Raw genomic sequence first — 19,415 nt, 5'->3', positions numbered from 1 at the left:
GGTAATCTTCTTATATTTGTTATCTATGGCCTCTTTTCTTCTAAAAACAACTTTTAAAATTATGCTCATGAGCTAAAGTGTTCTAGGGAATGGCAGACTTTCTCCATGCCCCTTCAGAATTTCACAGGCTGTTACACTGTGTCAACCTTCCCCTTGCTCCTTAGCACTTCCCCCTTCCCTCTACCTGATGTAATCTCACTGCAGTAAAGGAAATGTTATGCTACAGCATAGTGGGGCTCTGATAAGGCCCTTCCAGCTCATTAGCATTATTCTTTAATTTGATTTTACAAGGAAGAAGGCCTTGAATAACAAATAGAATGTTCTAGGTTCTAGGAGTAAGTGTCCCTGATTTATCATAATGGTGGATTTCCTTTTAGTTAGTCTTGCACATCAGTTGTGTATCGGCAGTATAAGCCAATAACAAAAGATTGGTCTGAATATCTAATGGGAGGAGGAAATGATTTGTTAGTTTTCTTTTGTTCTGCAGAATATAATCTTTCTCTATTCTTCGGTTCTTTATACATGCTCCTCATGGTATTGTGCATACAGAAGTTTAAAAGGTGTTGCTAAAGTAGTGGTAGATGGGCAGATTAATATTACAACAAGCTTCACATGCAGTACACATTTAAAGAGAACCTGTCATCAGGTTATAACTCAATAAAGTACTAAGCACCTCAGGTAGGTTATGAAATGTTATTTCTAGAATTCCCTCTTTTAAGTGATATCTCACCCTTTAACTTATAAAAACTTGTTTACCCGTTTCAAGAGATCCAAAGACAGGGGCTTCTAAAGAGAAACTCCCCCTGTAACCTCTGACTCATCTCAGCATGCAGAAGTGAGAAGAGTAAGATTTGCCTGATTTTAGAAGAGATTTGGGGGGTAAACAGGTGAGATTTCACATAAGAATTCTAGAAAGGACATTTCATACCTTACATGAAGGGGCTAGTGGTCTAGTAGGGTAAAAACTGCTGACAGGTTCCCTTTAAGCAAACAATTTGAAATATTAGTTGGGCAATCTGTAAATTTTTATGCTAATAGATGTATTTGGGAACTCCTACCAACTCTGGCTTATTAATGTTTTTATTGAATCTGTGACTGATCTTTAAGAATCTCGAAAGATCCTACTGACTTTACATCATTTTTTTAATATGATTTCAGCATTACTATATTGTTCCAACTGTCAGAGAAAGATAAAAGCATAATGGGAAATAATTAATAGATGTTTGAATGGGGCCTAAAGGCTGAGAAACTAAGACCTGGTCAACATACTTAAGTGACAAAATCGATAAAAATATCATGGCTTTCTCATAAAAGAATAGTTTAGTTTCACTGTGCATTTATCCCTTACAGTATAGAAAAGGTAAAGTGAGGACAGCCCGTAGCAATACATCTCAAGAGGGAGACCAGACAGTCTAGTTTTACATTGTAATACACAAATGTAAACACTGGATTTTACAATATTTTATCGAAAAACCCTGGCACTGATTATAAAGAGAGATATTACTCCCTATGAAGTCTATATACAATGATTAAAGAGTACAGACGTGTTCTCTGTCTCCACTAAATAGCTTCTTGGTAAGAAAATCACTAAAGACTCCAGAAGATCAACTATGTGCTGTCTTATAGCGACATCACGTATTGGAAACGAAGTATCGCAGACACACTTCTCTATGTTTCAAGTGGCTTTCAAGTAATAATTCCAGTATATTAATTACTTTAGCAAACAGCAATAGCCATATATGGCTCTCCTGGGTAAGTGGTAAAACAGCATGACTGGGTCTCAAATATCCACTATCCAAGTGTTTGGTTAGTAGACTGCAAAGTCTTGTTAATGGGTATTTGATTTCTTCAAATGTCTTCATGTACATACAGTAAATATGTAATAGAAAGCTACTCATACTGAGTGAATGTAGGAAGGGTGATATGATATGGCAGACTGAAAGATAACACCGCCTCATCTAACTAATTTGGCAGAAGACAGACAGGAATCAGACCAACTCTATAATTTGCAGTGCATGCAATGGCCAAGGACATGAGCCAAAGTAATAGGAATAGTAATAGAAAGTAATAGGGCCATCTGTTAGACACTGAAACGGCATGTACAGGAGGCCTTACAGAGATATTCTTCCTTTGTAGCATTCATACTAAGCAACATTTCACCATACAGTCCACAGTATAGACCTGATACAATTCAATAGGTGTATGGTCTATACATCCCAGACTTGGTATGGAGCCATTATATGCAGATTTAACAGATATTTAAAAAATACATAGACAAAATACCTGAATCAGCAGCTGTGATCAGTAGTATATATTGTTCTTTGAACTCTCGATCTAGACTTTTCACCACGCTAAGTTGTCCATTAGAAGACAATTTGAAGGCCCCATCCTCATTGCCAGAAGTTAGAGCATATATTAATTTGCTGTTAGGCCCCTGGTCATCATCTCTGGCCACAACCTGAAACAAAAATAAAAATCTAAATTTATCTTATTAATCTAGACATTCAGCTGTCTATGAGAAGATGTGAGATTTTGCTTACCTGGAGCACAGTCTTGGGCAGTACTTCTAAGTTTTCCAGAACATTTACTGAATAAGGGGACAATTCAAATTTGGGAACCACATCATTTACATCAGACAGAAGAATACTGACTGTTGCTGTATCTGTCAGTGGGCTACTGCCACGATCTGATGATTGGATCACCAAAGAGTATGATGATTTCTTCTCTCGATCCAAAGGTTTGACTATCGATATTATTCCTGTGACTGAATCAATCCTAAATTCATTACTTGGATTTCCATCTATGATGGCATAACGGACCATGCCATTTATTCCTTCATCTGCATCTGTTGCCTTTACTTGAATGAGATCTGTACCAGTTAGTATGTTCTCACTTATCTCCACTTTAAAAAGACTTTGTGAAAATTGAGGATTGTTGTCATTTATGTCAAGAACCATGACTATAACATCCACGGATGAAGAAAGTGAAGGTTCTCCTTTATCAGTAGCTATAATTGTTAAGGTATAGTTGGAAATATCTTCTCGGTCTAGTTCCCCCATCAGTCTCACTTCACCATCGATATTTCCAATGCTGAATTTATTCCCCAGTGAGCTAAGCAATGAATATTGGACATAGCAGTTTGGACCACTGTCTGGATCTGTGGCTTGAGCACGAAACACAATAGTATCAATTGGTGTGTTCTCTTGGATATAAGTTAGCTTTGGAGATATAAAGCTTGGTGGATTGTCATTGACGTCTAACAAAATTATGGACACTTCCACACTACTTGTGTATCTGTATGCTGGTGGAGGGGCCAGATCATGAACCTGCACCACTAGATTATAGAAAGATTGGATTTCTCGGTCCAGTGTCTGGAGAATACTTAAGACTCCATCTTTGTTAATCTGGAATTGTCCCATACTGTCTCCTGAAGAAATACTGTATAACAATTTAGAGTTCAGTCCTGAAAGATAAAAATACAATTGTTGTATAATTTAATCAAACTTAATAAAATCAATGGTATAAAATCAATAGTCTCACATCTCAGCTAAGATACAGATACAGGTTCAACAAGTAAAATGTAAACAGGTTACTCTAGGCAACATACTGCATTAAATCAGTCTATGCTGTGCTGTTCATTACTTTAGACCCAAATGATTCAATTTGCCATAACGCATCTAGAACTTTCTTGGTAGGTTATACACCCTATAATGGTTATATTCCTATGATTATATTTTAAATAAATACAATGCACATACAATTGAATTACTTCTTCCCTTTAACACTTTTAAAGCCATGTCCCCTTTGCTTTTTTAGCTTCCTGTGTTTGACTGTAAGACAACTGGCTGCAGCAGGAGCCTCTGAATTCTCTGTATGATATCTACAGGATTATTCTACACTGCACAAAATGCAGCAGATTGACCATTAAGACAAGATTATCTGCTGTCCACTTGTATCAATTATTTCCAGTTGTGGGGAGCACATTTTGCAAATGGTAAAATTCTGTAAAACATATTTTTATATTTACTTTTCTAGTCTTCTAGAAAGAAGGGCCATGGAGATATAAAGGCTCATCTGGACAAAGGCTTCACACATAGCCATGGGTGCTATATTTTAAAGCACTTTCAGGGAAACACCCTAGACATATATGTGAATTATAGAACACGATAACACTATTAGTCATCTACTGCCAAGTGTGAACCATAGGATCCTGTTCTTCCTTTACGTTAAAGGCAATCATTCCTGGCATAAAGAAGGAGATAATAGAATACAGAAACATATGACTAGAACATAATGAGATCATGATTGGATTAAAGCACATTGAGCAAGCAGAAGGAACCCAGGGTGCTAAATGCATATGATGCCAAGGACGGCAAGTCTAATGAGATCCTTTAGAAAACTGATGGACCACTAGACTGAATGGTTTGGTTAAATAAATGAGAACCGAAGCAAGAAACTGAAGCCAGATTACATAAAGGAGCTTTCCGATTTAGTAGCGCTAGTAGCTATGGACAGGAAATTAATTAGGTTAATAGATGGGAAGGCTTGTTTTCCATAACTCTACATTTTGCTCTTCATTATTTACCAATATTACCAATGGTAACAAAGGAATGACATAATTTAGTTCTAATTATCGTGTATCTGTAGTCATTAGTATATATGGTCTATTAGTTATAGTAACTCATAATTTAAAACTTTTACTTATCATAGACTTTTGTTTCTATATAAAACCAAGAGAATGTAATGAAAATAAACATGAAAGTTTCCTTTATATCCAGTCTTTGAAGCTTCTCAAGGACAAGAGTTTAATGTCAGTCTACAAATTAAAGACATGATAGTAGGTGTACTTAGGGTCTTGCTGATGGGCCAAAATATAATGTAATATGTAATATATTTAAACATACTGATGTGTAATATAAGGTAGAAAACATTATTTGTTGTGATGCCTTGCAGTGTACCACAAAATGCAAGTGTGCACTATGGTCTAAGGATAAGGTGAAGTCTTATTCCACTGCATCTATAAACAATTCTTCATTATACATTGTAGGCCACTATTTATTTATATGAGAGATGGACAATCATTTCTTTACTTGTCCCTTTTAACAGTTGTCCAAACCAATTCCTAGTGTTCTTATTTATAAGGCCAAAACTGATTGGCACTAAAAAAATTCTACTGCTTTTGTCCTTGCCACCTCTATGGAACCATCTCTATGGAACTTGTTGATAATCCACCCAACACCTTAACCAGCCCAAGCTAGACTAGACGCCTACCATATACTAAAAATATCCTATCACTAGCCAACATAAGAAAACATTCACTTAAAAACAGACTTTAGAATAATTAATAGGCTAAATGTATAGCTTAAAGATAAGGTAGGTGCCTACATGTCTGAATATCTTTGTAAATCACTCTAATTTCTACTTTCTTTTTTATAGGCGTAAAAATATGTATTTTAAAGCTCAACTTGAAGAAAGGCTCTTATTCCTTCGAAAATGAAATATAGAAAAACAGATTAATGTGACCACTGATTTGTAAAGCCTCAGCAGACGCTGTAAGTCACAGTGAGGATTTTCCTTTGAATGGATTTGGAATAGTGTCATTGTTGTAAATATTCATGATTGGTGTACGTGGAAACTTCCTGAACAGCAGACAGTTCCTTTGTGCAGATTCCTGCAAGTATTAATCATTGAATGGCCATAGCTGGAAAGGGTGTAGAGCTAAAGTTTGCAAGCACAATGTTCAGGAAGCTACTAAGATAAAAACAAACAATATTACAAGAAAAGCAATATGGGGGACATGCTTGTATGGGTTAAAAATGGAAATTAAAACATACATGATCATTATGTGATACTGTTATGTAGTGGAATTCAGATGGTTTTATATGTATCAGATATATGTACCTCTTTAAGTCCATACATTTTTGGATACTGACTAAAATTTTGTGTTTTCATGGAAACAGGCATAAAAAACAGACTTTCAGATTTCATTTGAGGGTATCCATATTGAAACTGGATGAAGGGATTACAAGTTTCAATTCCTAAACATGTGCCACCCATTTTTTAAAGGGACTAAACATTATTGGACAATTCCATCATTATCAATTAAGCAGATAAAAGGGCTGGAGTTGATTTGAGGTGTGGTGCTTGCATTTGGAAGACTTTGCTGTGAAGAAAACATGCGGTCAAAGAAGCTCTCCATGCAAGTGAAAGAAGCCATTTTAAAGCTGTGAAAAAACAGAAAAAACCTATCCAAGAAATCGCTACAACAAAAGTTAAGGCAGCATCCACAGTTTGGTACATCCTGAGAAATAAAGAAAGCACTGGGGACCTCAACAATGCAAAAAGACCTGGATGCCCACAGAAGACAAAAGTGGTGGATGATCAGAGAACAATTTCCCTGGTGAAGAAAAATCCCTTCACAACAGCCAACCAGGTGAACAACACTGCCCAGGATATAAACATGTCAATATCTAAATCTACCAAAAAGAGATCACTGTATGAAAGTAAATACAGAGGGTTCATAAGACTCAAGAATAAGGACTTTGCTAAAAAAAAACTATTTTAAAAAACAGACCTAAAAAATAAATTAAAAAAAACACGGTTCTGGAAGAACATTCTTTGTACTACTAGAATGATGGGAAGAAAAAAGGATGGTGAAGGCGTGGTACCACTCATGATCCATGAACATGTTTAGTAAAACACGGTGTAGGTAGTGTGACGGCTTGGACATGCATGGCTGCCTGTGGCACTGGGTCACTAGTATCGATGATGTGACACAGGACAGAAGCAGACGGATGAATTCTAAGGTATTCAGAGACATACTGTGTGCTCAAATCAGCAAGACTGATTGGTCGCTGTTTCTTAAAAAAATGGTCAATGATCCAAAACATAAAGCCAAAGCAACCCAGGAGTTTATTTAAGATGTGTAATATTCTTGAAAGACAAGTCACATTTCACTTGTTTCTATGCCCCTGAAATTAAGGGATTGTGTTAAAAATGCTTTAGTTCCTCACATTATTATGCAATCTCTTTGTTCAACCCAATGAATTAAAGCATATATATATATATATATATATATATATACACATAAATATATATATATATATATATATATATATATATATATATATATGATATTTATAATACAATTTAGGGTCACAGAACTCCAGCAGGGTAAGAACAAGAACCTATAAAGTTTTTCCTGGCTACTGTTAGATGATGTTGGCATCTGCCCACCATTTCAAACATTACTATAGTAGTATAAAATATGGTAGTAAGACACAGGATGTCACAGGGGCTAGTCCCAGCGGCTTTACAGAAGCTTTACAAAGATAAGTACTATGTGGTTGACCCTATAAAGTCTTGTCTGGTAAAGCTTTGTGATAGTGGCCAACCCCTTTAGGCATTGACATATTTGTACATGTATTACACTTGTTATGCCCAGATCTCTGGGATCTAAGATCATATGGGTAATTATATACAGTTCACTAGTTCTGCTGGGAAGTCAGGATCAACAATCCAATGTTGTATTGTCAAACCCTTCTGCAGTGATGGGACTCAAGTTAATTTTCTTAGTTTGTCTAGAGAGGAAAACTAATGTGCATAGTGGTATCCAAAGTAAATAGTCCCATATAGATTGTGAGGCCCCACGGGCAGGGTCCTTTTTCCGCTTGTGCTAGTTCTAGTTCTAGTTTTGTTCCTTTTGTACGTATTTGAGCTTGGGTATATGTAACATGTGTGAGCCATTTTTCAAATGTACAGCAGAATAGAATTATTTGAACAGTAAAATAAAATAATATATAATTAATAAGTAACTTTTAGCAACAGCTTACCCTTTTGAGTGATCCTTATACCCAACATAAAGGGGTTTCAGATTTAAATATACAGAAAAGAATTACACTTAGACAGTTTTGTGCTTAGTTACATTGTTGCTTATGAGAAATGCATTATATGCTGACTTTTGTTCTGGATCGCACCACTTTAACAAACTTCTCCAGATCCCTATAATCCCCTTTGAATGTAAGGAATAAACAATCTTATAATAAAGCACTTTTTATGAGGATAGGGTTATGCATTTGGCACTGGGACATGACACACATCTCTTAGAAACAATTAGTATATGAAACTTTAATTGCATTTTTACATTTGATGGCATTTGGCAGAGCGATAGGGGTCTGATTTACTATTACTGCACAATCTCTAGTCAACTGTTTTGTCTCAGTCGGTTGTCATGGTAACTACGGTACTTAGCATTTGTGCTGAAAATAAATACTTGAAATTATCTATGTAAACAATCTTCATTTTAGTTAAATAATCACCTTATTTTCAACGAGCTTACTATTCAGAATAATAAACTCCTGGACCCTTCTAGCAGCTGTTCTGGCATAAAAATGAAACCTGCCAAATATATGCCTGGATCTCAGATGTCTACAGAGACTCCCAACGCACAGTTTGCACCTAAGGATGCACCTTATTCAGTGAAATGGACGTGTCTATTAGTTTTACTTAAATATAATCTAGCACCGAAATCAAGGATGATGAACCAGGGACACTTAGGCTTCATTCACACGTGGCATGCCCGCCGTGCAGGCATACCGCCGTGTGCTGGAGGAGGAGGAGGTGACCGCTGCAAAAAGATAGAGTAGGCTCTATCTTTTCCTATGCAAGGCGCCTAGCCACATGTGTGGTACAATACCGCCGCCGGGCGACCATTGCTCTCTACAGGGACGTAGAAATTTGCGGCAGCATGTACGTCCCCCCCAGACGGCCGTCTGAAAGAGTCCTTACCCGGAGACCCAGACACTTTAACTGTGGAAATCTTCTATATTCTATATTTGTTATCCATGACCTCCTTCCTTCTAAAATCAACATCTAATTATGCTTATGATCCACAAGGGCTCTGGGGGTTATTACCAGTGCTCCTTTTTGCTGCAGCTTCACAGGCTGTTTAAAACCTCCCCCTCAGCTCCCTCAGCACTTCCCCCCTCAGTGGGTTGCCTGATGCAATCTCACTGCAGAAGAGGTAATCTCAGCACACAGTGGGAGGGAGGAGTGCTCCTGCACAGTGTAACAGCATGTGAATCTACAGCATGGAGGGGCTTTAGTAACCCCCCCCCCCAAATTAGCTTAATTTTAAAAGTTGATTATAGAAGGAAGGATGCCATGCACAAGAAATATAAGAACATTACTGTAGTCACGGTGTCTGTGAGTAAGTGTTCCTGCTTGATTTTAATGATTTATTTTAAGAAACGTTATCAACCAGGACAAGGGGTGCACACTGGTTTCTCTCCTGACAATGCAACCTCAAAGGGGCTGATGTATCTTGACTTATGCACCAGTTTTTTTGGTGTATAAGTCACAGATCATGGAATTTGATACTTTTGGCCACTTTAAAAGAAAAGTGGACACAGCGGATAGGGGAACAGGGGAGGCCAGTGTGGAGATGCCCTGGCCGGACAAATTTACTATAACCTCTACTAGATAACTGGCCAGGAACCTCTGGCATGTCATGCAACGGGTGTGCAGATTATTAAGTAACACGGCAGACCCATTATATTGGCTCTACTGGGTATAAATTTATACAGTTTTATGCATTTTTACTGAAAAATAAGCAATGTTGCTTCAGGATTTCATTGCTTTTGATAGGAGGACTAGCATACTGCCGGCAGTCTAGCTACTTTCTCTGTACTGTGCCCATGTAAAGCTTCTTAAAGGGATTTTACCCCATTATACTACCAGCAGTAGGGATTGAAATGTAGGGCATGGGCTGTGAAATCTCATCATTTTACCTATATAAAATCTCTTTTAAATTCAAGTGAAAATTTTTAAAGAAGGTGAGATGAGTCACTTCACATGCGAAAGAGTGAGTGTCACTTCAGACAATCCTATTTTTCTATTGTGACTAGAAACATGCTTTTGGTGTCATATTAAGGGTACATTCACACAATGTATACCCGCTGTACCGTAGTACGGCAGGCATACATCGCCGCCAAGGAGAGGATGAGTGCCGCTTACCCCCGCCCATCTTCATAGAGATATATGACCGTGGCGCCATATTACGGGGAAAGATACGACATGTCCTATCCTTTTCCCGGCAACAGAACGGTATGGTGCCACACGTGTTTCTATCTCACTATTCAAACCGTTGGGGATTAAAGTATCTAGGTTGTAAATCCACTTACTCACTGTTTGAGACATTTTATTGATAAAGTCTCCAGTCCGGTTTAACCCTCTCTATGCTGAATACAACTATTCCTAGCACTATTCCTGCATGTTTTCCTACGAAGTGTCTAGATTTACACCCTAGACACTTTAATCCCCAACGGTTTGAATAGTGAGATAGAAACATTTGCATTTAGTTGATACTCACCGTCATCAAAAAGTATAGCTCCCCAATCCTCTTGAGGCTATATAAGAAACCACCAGGACAGGAGTCAATTTCCCTGACGAAAGAAGATGATTTTCTTCCAAAACGCGACGGATACTTTTTGTCCTATATGGCGATCCGTAGCCAAGGAGGTGAGTTACTGCTAACGGATTGAGGACCGCTCTACAAAACTTTTTTGTCTGGTATCTGGAAGCAGCCGCCAGCCAGGGCTACACCGGAGTGAAAATGATCAGAGAAGGAGTACAATTGCAGATGGACTCTAACTAAATATCGTTGAAGAATTCCACAACAAGGATGAAGTTCCAGGTATCTGTAATTTTCCTACTTAGACACTGTTGGTATTCTAAACACTTTTAAGGAGCGCGGTTAAAACAAAATCATTGTTGTTTTATACTTATACATTTACCAAAGTAGGTTCGTTTTTGAGGAGAATCAGCGCAAGTGAGCAATTTGCATATTTTAGTATCAACTATTCCTTTAGTATCAAATATTTCTTCACAGAATATATATATATATGTATATATATATATATATTCTATGAGGTCAATTGCCTTCCTAAACTAAATGAGGTCACTATAATATTATATTCTCCTAACTATAAAATCAAGGAGACCGTGAATCAATAAACCCTAATTTACTCTGTATCTTTGCTTTCGACTGCAGATTTGATCCATTAACACAAATTTAAATCTTAGACCGAATACAAAATTATAAATGCTAAAAAAGAAGAAGGTATTAATTTTAATAATGATAAAACATATCTTGACATTCTGGACTAAAAAATGCCACATAATCAGGAACACTTGGCAGAGGGTCCAGATCACCAGAAGCACCTCGTCTCTATAGAATGCATTAGATGTGTTGAAAAGTTGAAAGTTGAAAAATTGTAGAAAAATGACTTACCTTCATCTGCATCAGTCACATTGAATGTGAGAATTGTCGACCCGATTGGTAGGTTCTCCATCACGGAGGTGCTGTAGGAGCTCAAGTTGAAGACTGGAGGATTGTCATTGATATCCAGAATATTGAAATAGACTCTCACACATGAGGACTGTCCTCCGCCATCTTGTGCACATACTGTAAGAATGTAATACTGCTGTACTTCAAAATCTAGTGCACGTGTTACATTAAAAACTCCAGTTACTGGATTCAAAAAGAACATGCCATCTTCATCATCGTCGGTAACAGTATAGGTGATTTCCCCATTAATTCCGGAGTCATCATCTGTGGCCAATATTGCAGCAACAATGGAACCTAATTACAAAGGTAGATAGAAAATGCATAACAAGAAAATCTGGCATAGTTTTAGGCATAGGACAAGATTCATTATCCTTATGGAGACTGCCTTTGCAGGCAACCTTTTTAGGCATACACAGTCTTAAAATATTCTATTCTGGGATTCTGGATTTGAAAAATGCAAATATTTTTCCATAGTGGGCAATAGAAAACTATGCATTCAGTTCTACCTGAAATAAGGCAGATCTCTCTACATCAATGTTTCACTTTCAAGAAGCCTAGAAATATGTCATGGAAGAATAGACAAACCAGTGAAAGTATTCCAAAAATGAAAATAGACACCAGATGGTAGACTACGCTGTTTCGATGTCATCGCATCGCATCAGTACAGTTTGAGGACCTGTTTTGGCTGGGTCGGTGGTCATTAAATTAAGTCAAGAAGGGACTTATTCTCTTTATGAAGATTACTTTTTCAGGTATACATAGTGTTAAAATTCTTACAAGCAACATTGTGGATTCAAAGGGATATGCAAATGAGTTTTATTGGACTGTAGTTATAAGGCACACAATGTGAATTTATCTACTGCTATGATTTTTTATTTCTTAGGATGGAATCTTCTCCTGTTCTTAGTAAAATATATATCAACCCATACGTTCAGAGATATTTCTACGTTATTTTTCTTACCTGGCATGGTATCTTCCCCTACATCAAATGAATAGACAGCTCTGGTGAATTTGGGGATGTGATCATTGACATCACTTATTGTGATATTTATTCTCATATCGGAAGACTGAAGGCCATCATCTGCCCTTACTAGCAAGGAATACTTAGATCGTCGTTCTCTATCCAAACGCTTGGTGGCAATCAAATCTCCCGACTCTGGGTCAATACGGAAACTGTCATCAGCGCCACTAATAATTGTGTATGTTACAAGTGCGTTAGGACCCTGAAAGAAAAATAACATGTTTTGTCATTAGGAAAAGGAGGAGAAGAGATGAAGGTGGAGGAGTTTTTAGAAATAACGATGAATTAAATATTTTAGGGCTTGTTTAGAAAAATAGTCACCACCAGTTGAAAGTATATGGAATTTTGTAACATATTTTATGTGTCGAATCGAACACCTTTTAAGAAATCAAAACCTTTACTTACACAGGCAATGCTGGGTATACAACAGACACGTAAAGTCCATACCTTCTCCTATTCATTCCTACTGTTTGTGTGATGAAGTCTGATCAAAGATGTACATGTTCCTGAGATGTTTATCTAATATTTATAAACTTCCTAAAGTAGAAGTGGCCATTTGCATATATTATTATCTGCCAAACCAGATGATGAAAATTAGGATTTGCTGAAAATTTTCTAAAGGGAGTTTCTAAATTTTTCATTGATGGCAAGATTTGTGGGCTTTTGGTTATAAAACATGTTCAGTCCTTTTGTTTAGGATAAGACATTGCAAAGAGAGGGCAGGTATGTGAGGTGGTGAGAAGGAATAACTATTGGCCAAATGAATGACTATGGGGCAGATTTACTTACCCGGTCCTGTCGCGATCCCACGGTACGTTGTCCGACGAGGATTCGGGTCTGCCGCGATCCACTAAGATCGCGCGCCCGCGTTCCTGGATACGCTGCTTCTGCGCCGAGGTCCGCCGGAGTTCACCTTCTTCTTCCCGATGCTTGTAAGTGCGTGTCTTGCGACAATTCTAAATGTTACATCCCGCGTATTGTCCGAATCTGTCAGGTTGTCCGACGGCTCATCTCCCGATTTCTGTCACTTGCAAGCCGGAGCCGATGTGCAAAAATCCGATCGTGTGCGCCAAAATCCTGGGGCAATTCGGCGCAAAACGGAAATAGGCAGGAAACCCAAAGAAAATGCGCTCCACGGACCCTTAGTAAATGAGCCACTATCTGGAACATGTTGAGCCAGCTTAAAGGGTTATTCTTATTTTAGGTTTACCTACATGAGACTTACTGAAACGTGTAGAATTAGTCATATTACTGTTGCACATTATCATCTCAGCCATATTTGACCAAGATAAGAATACCCCTTTAAAAACACTTTAATCACACACCTAGTCTCATATTGATTAGAATTTGTGAGTAATTTATTTCTTCTGTAAGTTCTTTACATGTTTGACTATCATTCAGTATCCCTCCATTGTCTCTCTAAAGCATAATATCTCTTGCTATACTGGAGACTACAAGGATGTCAATAACGCCAAATGCTATTGTAGTACCATCACATATTCTTTGTTCATTGCTAAAATTAACAAGGGATTTCAATGGCTGTAAAAGGTACAAAGTCTTACATGCATTTACAATTACAAACAGATGTTGTAATAAATGATACTTTTCAGTGTTATTCTTGAGTCAACTTTGGATGTGTGACTGATAACGTGTAACTTGAACTTGTAAATGATACAAACATTTTGAACAGTCACTTTCTATTATGTTGTTGAATTACATGCAAAGCAAAAATTTGGAAGCATACAAAGCAATCTAATTTATGTTAATGCGAAATGGCTGCAATAAAGAAATCCCTGCTCTAAAACCAGTCCCTAATGAACATTAGTATCATTGACTTCATATAATTTTTTCTAAGATTTTATCAAGCCTCGCCCTATGTGATGATGGTTATGGTCTGACATTTATAGTAATATGTAGCAATATAACTATCTGAAGGAAAACATGTCATAAAATAAACTCATAACAATTATGAAGTAACATAAAATAGAAAGCATTAAGTGTTCATAACCTTTCAATAAGCTTTGCAGTTACAAGTTTTCCAAGTATTTTTACATGAGGAATAACACTGTTTATGGTCATTATGTGACTTGCAGTCTTCATTATTTAGCTGCTTTCATCTGTTTATGTCTGTGAGTTTGAAGTGCACTTAAAGCTGCAGGGAAAGACTTTGCCGCTAAGACTTACTGCCCCCCCCCCATACATAGACCTTAATAATAATAATAATAATAATAATAATAATAATAATAATCTTTATTTATATGGTGCCATCATATTCCGGAGCGCTTTACAAATTATACCTTCTATTATACCTTCTAATCTGACATATAAGTGTTCTTGGGTTATAACAAGGATAGGGTGTAACAATCTGCTCAATGGGGATCCAACTGCTGAGTCCCCTGATCATAAGAACGGACCACTCTAATTGATAAAGCGGCATACATGAATCCTTCTGCCCCACCCAATACTACAAGAGTATTGGAAATTGCCAAGAATGGTGCTTCAGTATCAAGAGCAAACCCATTCACAAATTATGGGAGTGCCGGCAATAACCGAACACCCTGCTTGCCAATTACCAATGCTCCCTTAATATTGAATGTAGTGGCAAGAAAATTGCCCCAATCAAACCAATCAAATTGTTTTTAGTTAATCTGTGGATAGGGGACAACAATTTACCATCTTACAACCCTTTTGAGTCTGAGGTCCTCGTGTCTTATCTGTTACAAGGAGGTGTCTTTATAAAAGAAAAAAAAAATTGGGACCCAAAAGAATCTTATCCATAATTATAGGCTCCAAGTTTCAGCAGAAAATAAACCTGTGGATGGTGGCATTCACTTGACAGAAGGAGCTCACGCTTAGTGAAAGATTCACAAATGTTATTGAGTAATACATGCTGTAGATCTGCGTAGACATGTACAATTGTATAATAGCAGGAGGTTGGCATCTCAGCACTATCCAATGTACCACATTCCAACAATACTTGTTTGAAGATCAAAAAAACTGAAGGAATCATTTTTTTTTCTAAAAAACCTTTATGGACTTTTATGCTCTTGCTGATATTTTGGTATATTGTTGGATGCTATATTTTGACTAATGAAGAATTATTGCCAGTTACACCGAAATGTGTGTGTGTCTGCAGTTTCAATCTTTAAACAAGTGATGTTTCTATGGAGTTTTGAAGGATATGCTTGACCACAGCACTATATACACTCACTGGCCACTTTATGCTAGTAACGGGTTGGACCCCCTTTTGCCTTCAGAACTGCCTCAATTCTTCGTGGCATAGATTCAACAAGGTGCTGGAAGCATTCCTCAGAGATTTTGGTCCATATGTCGGCTGCACATCCATGATGCGAATCTCCCGTTCCACCACATCCCAAAGATGCTCTATTGGATTGAGATCTGGTGACTGTGGAGGCCATTTGAGTACAGTGAACTCATTGTCATGTTCAAGAAAAAAAGTCTGAGATGATTCCAGCTTTATGATGTTTTTTCTTTTTTGGACCATTCTCTGTAAACCCTAGAGATGGTTGTGCGTGAAAATCCCAGTAGATCATCAGTTTCTGAAATACTCAGACCAGCCCTTCTGGCACCAACAACAATGCCACGTTCAAAGGCCCCAAATCACCTTTCTTCCCCATACTGATGCTCGGTTTGAACTGCAGGAGATTGTCTTGACCATGTCTACATGCCTAAATGCACTGAGTTGCCGCCATGTGATTGGCTGATTAGAAATTAAGTGTTAACGAGCAGTTGGACAGGTGTACCTAATAAAGTGGCCGGTGAGTTTACATTTCACACAGTATAGTCTGATTTTCCACTATTTTGGGACAACCCCAATTACAACAATGTCAATTAGAGCATTAGAGGAAAACCCAAATTGATTAACTAAAGTAGATGATGATTATGTCATATTATGACAAGATCTGTTTGGTACTTAGTATATGGTAGCTTAATATGATGCTAGTAAGTGTGTTATAAGATGCTTTTATTATCGAGCACCATACAGTGCTCTCTGTTGTTTTTACCTAAATGTATCTGAATAGACACTATTTAGATAAGAGCTGTAAGCCCCACATGTTAGTGGGGGGCTGCTCAGTGCTGACAATGTTAACAATTCATGGGTTTGTTATCCATACAAGAGAGGCGAAACATTGATATTTCCTTTCTGTCAGTTACCACTTACAGAAAGGTGTCACATAAAAATGTGATGTAAAAGATATTACAAAAATGTTAAACAGAGTAACCACAACTCTTGGAGAATATGCCAGGTGTCTGCAATCCCAAAAGACATATACAATCCTTTCCTTGTTTAAAGTGGTAGCAAATGTAGCAGATTTACTGATTTACTGTATATGTTTTTAGTCTATCTGTTATTTCTTGTAAATGAGTGTATCTAGCATATCAATAGATAGATAGATAATTCAATTATAATTATAAGTCTTTCCTAAGCCTCCTCCCTAACACTTGCAGTGGACTTTCATTAAGGCTTAGTCATTAAGAAAGAGATGAGCAAGTGGTGGGTGAAACTTAAAGCGGTTGGCCACTTATTGGAAACTCTAACAGGGTAAGAACCCTAATAGTGTAGAACCCTAGGGCAAAATCCTAATAGGGTCATCCATGTTATACTTAACCTTATAAAGTTTTCCATTCACCACTGGGAGCCGTGGATCACGTGACCAAGGACATGAGACTTCCTGTGGTGTCCCATGTCCTGCTGGATTCTAGCGGATGGAGGCGGCCATGCTATCATCACAGTATGTATGACCCATCCATCATAACCACTTGCAAAGAAATTGTCACACCCCTCTAACTAATGATATGTGAGTGGTTAACATAAAGGGCATCCATATAGCAATGTCTGCACACCCCCCTCCATCCACTGAAAGGCAGCAGGGTCAACAGATCACTGGAAGGCCCAAGTCCTGCTGCTGATTTGTCACATTAGCCATGTCTCATAGGGGCTACTGAGAAAGTTTACCAGAAAAAGTATAATATGGGTCACCCTATAAGGGCCTTACACTTATCCTATCAAAGTTTTATATAAGTTTCCAACCCCTTAAAGGACATCTACTGCAAGGATCAAGGATTGTATACCAAGCATACTTACATGCTCGGCACTCGAGAGACAACTTCCATGGAAATATCTTATAGAATCATCCTTTATTCCAATAAACATGGCTTGTACCAACACGAGGGGATAACAAGGTTGAACCGTTTCGACGCTAGAACGTCTTAATCATAGCATAGGTGGTAGGTTATGATTAAGATGCTCTAGCGTCAAAACACGTCAACCTTGCTATCTCATTCTATAAGATTGTTTTCTCTTGAGTGCCGGTCCTGTACATATTGTATCAAGATGCCATATCAGCTGGTGTCGGATCTCCCATCCATGCACCGGAGGATATTCGGGAAGTCTTGTGTCCGGAGAAGTATTCCATGTTGGGGTAAGCTGTAGTTTTTTCCACCTAGTGTGGACACTTTTATATACTTACATGCTGTTGTTTGCCCCCTCTGTCCGGATTTGCTTTTCTTTTAGCTTCTTATGCCCTTGATGCAAATGAGCCTGATGGGCCCCTCAGGCTCATTCAAATAATTTTTCTTTTTTTTTTTGTAAAAACAAGGGCATAAGAAGCTAAAAGAACAGAAGATCTGGTCAGAGGGGCACACACAAGCATGTTAGTGTGCTTGGTTTATAATCCTTCATCCTGGTAGTAGATGTCCTTTAAGGCTCCTGAACCACAGCTCACACAGGGCTGACAGACAAATAGTTAATGGGGAGACGGAGTTAAAGGGTTCTATGACATTAAAATAGATTGCCTATTCTAAGAGTATGGCCCTAACTGGTAATAGACCCCCATCCCATAGAAGTGAATGAAATAAGAATTCAGTGATCTGTCATGCTATGCAAACCCACTATTATAAGTAAAGAGCTATGGCTGGCAAACAACCCAGAGATTCAAGCACCTACAATCTAATGATCATATGCATCAATTTTCCACTCATTGTAATACACCTTAATAATATATTCACATACAATGCACTCAGAAGAGTATATGTGAGGCAATGTTTGTTGACACACTAGTTTTTGTAATGATAAATTCACTACTAAAAAATCTATTTAATAGAAAACACAGATGGAAATCCATATGGAGAAATTAGCATTTGCCCTTGCAGAATTCCAATGTCTATGTGTCATATTGCACACATTTTGTACTCTAATATTAAACATGATGTGTAATATTGTCAAATATGCCATTATTAATAATAATAACTCACAATATTATTCATTCTTTTATTTTCTCTATAAGAGAACCGCCATTCCTGTCCTCAATTACAAAAATTACTTTTCAGCATCATAAATCATATCCTCCATATGTAAGTTCCTGGCAGCTCTGCATACAGTATTTTCCTTTATAGGCTGAATACTTGGCTGTCATCTGAGCTTTCTCTACCTACTGTCATCTATTCGGTTTTTACTCTACCAGTCCAGCTTCTTATTCTAAACTGACAGGACTCATTGTATTACTTTGGAATAAATGCCTTATTCTAGAATAGTTCTACTTGTTTGAGTAAAGAAATCTATTACATCATCGTTATCACTTTGTCTTTACCGACGAAAGTCTTTACACCGACAAAATCTATAAAAATATGCAGTGTGATAGCTGTAAAATACCAAAAAAAAAAACAGGCAACCAAAATGGTACCTTCAATGAGAGGGATAATGATGTAATTCATCAGAGCCTAATGTCTGCCAGTAGGTTAGAACTTGTTGTCCTATAATAATCTCATATATTCATATGAAAATACAGAAGAAAGTCATAAATACCTCATCAGCATCTGTAGCAGTCAACTGCATTATTTTAGATCCATCTCCAATGTTCTCCTCTACCGTAAGATCAAGAATATCTGTTGGAAAGACTGGCGGGTTGTCATTTACATCCTGAAGTGTGATTTCCACCTGCAGAAGAAACCATAGTTTACTCATTATTATTATCAGTATTTATTTATAGAGCACCTCTTATTCCTTTGTGCTGTACATTCAGTAAG

At 37.5% G+C, this 19,415-nt stretch overlaps 1 protein-coding gene across 1 annotated transcript in view; it reads right to left on the bottom strand.

Moving 5' to 3' along the window:
• Positions 1 to 19,415, bottom strand: part of FAT4 (FAT atypical cadherin 4) — a 169,713-nt gene that overhangs the window by 44,043 nt on the left and 106,255 nt on the right. The window contains exons 2-6 of the mRNA XM_072119383.1: positions 19,195 to 19,326; positions 12,309 to 12,570; positions 11,291 to 11,641; positions 2,541 to 3,463; positions 2,284 to 2,458 (exon numbers count right to left, since the gene is read on the bottom strand). Coding sequence (XP_071975484.1) covers positions 2,284 to 2,458; positions 2,541 to 3,463; positions 11,291 to 11,641; positions 12,309 to 12,570; positions 19,195 to 19,326 — 1,843 coding nt within the window. The remainder of the gene's footprint in view (positions 1 to 2,283; positions 2,459 to 2,540; positions 3,464 to 11,290; positions 11,642 to 12,308; positions 12,571 to 19,194; positions 19,327 to 19,415) is intronic.

Source organism: Engystomops pustulosus, chromosome 1 (assembly GCF_040894005.1).
Source record: "Engystomops pustulosus chromosome 1, aEngPut4.maternal, whole genome shotgun sequence".
Lineage (NCBI taxonomy): Eukaryota > Metazoa > Chordata > Amphibia > Anura > Leptodactylidae > Engystomops > Engystomops pustulosus.
The sequence above is the reverse complement of the archived record's forward strand: the minus strand, read 5'-3'. Positions and strand labels throughout refer to the sequence as shown.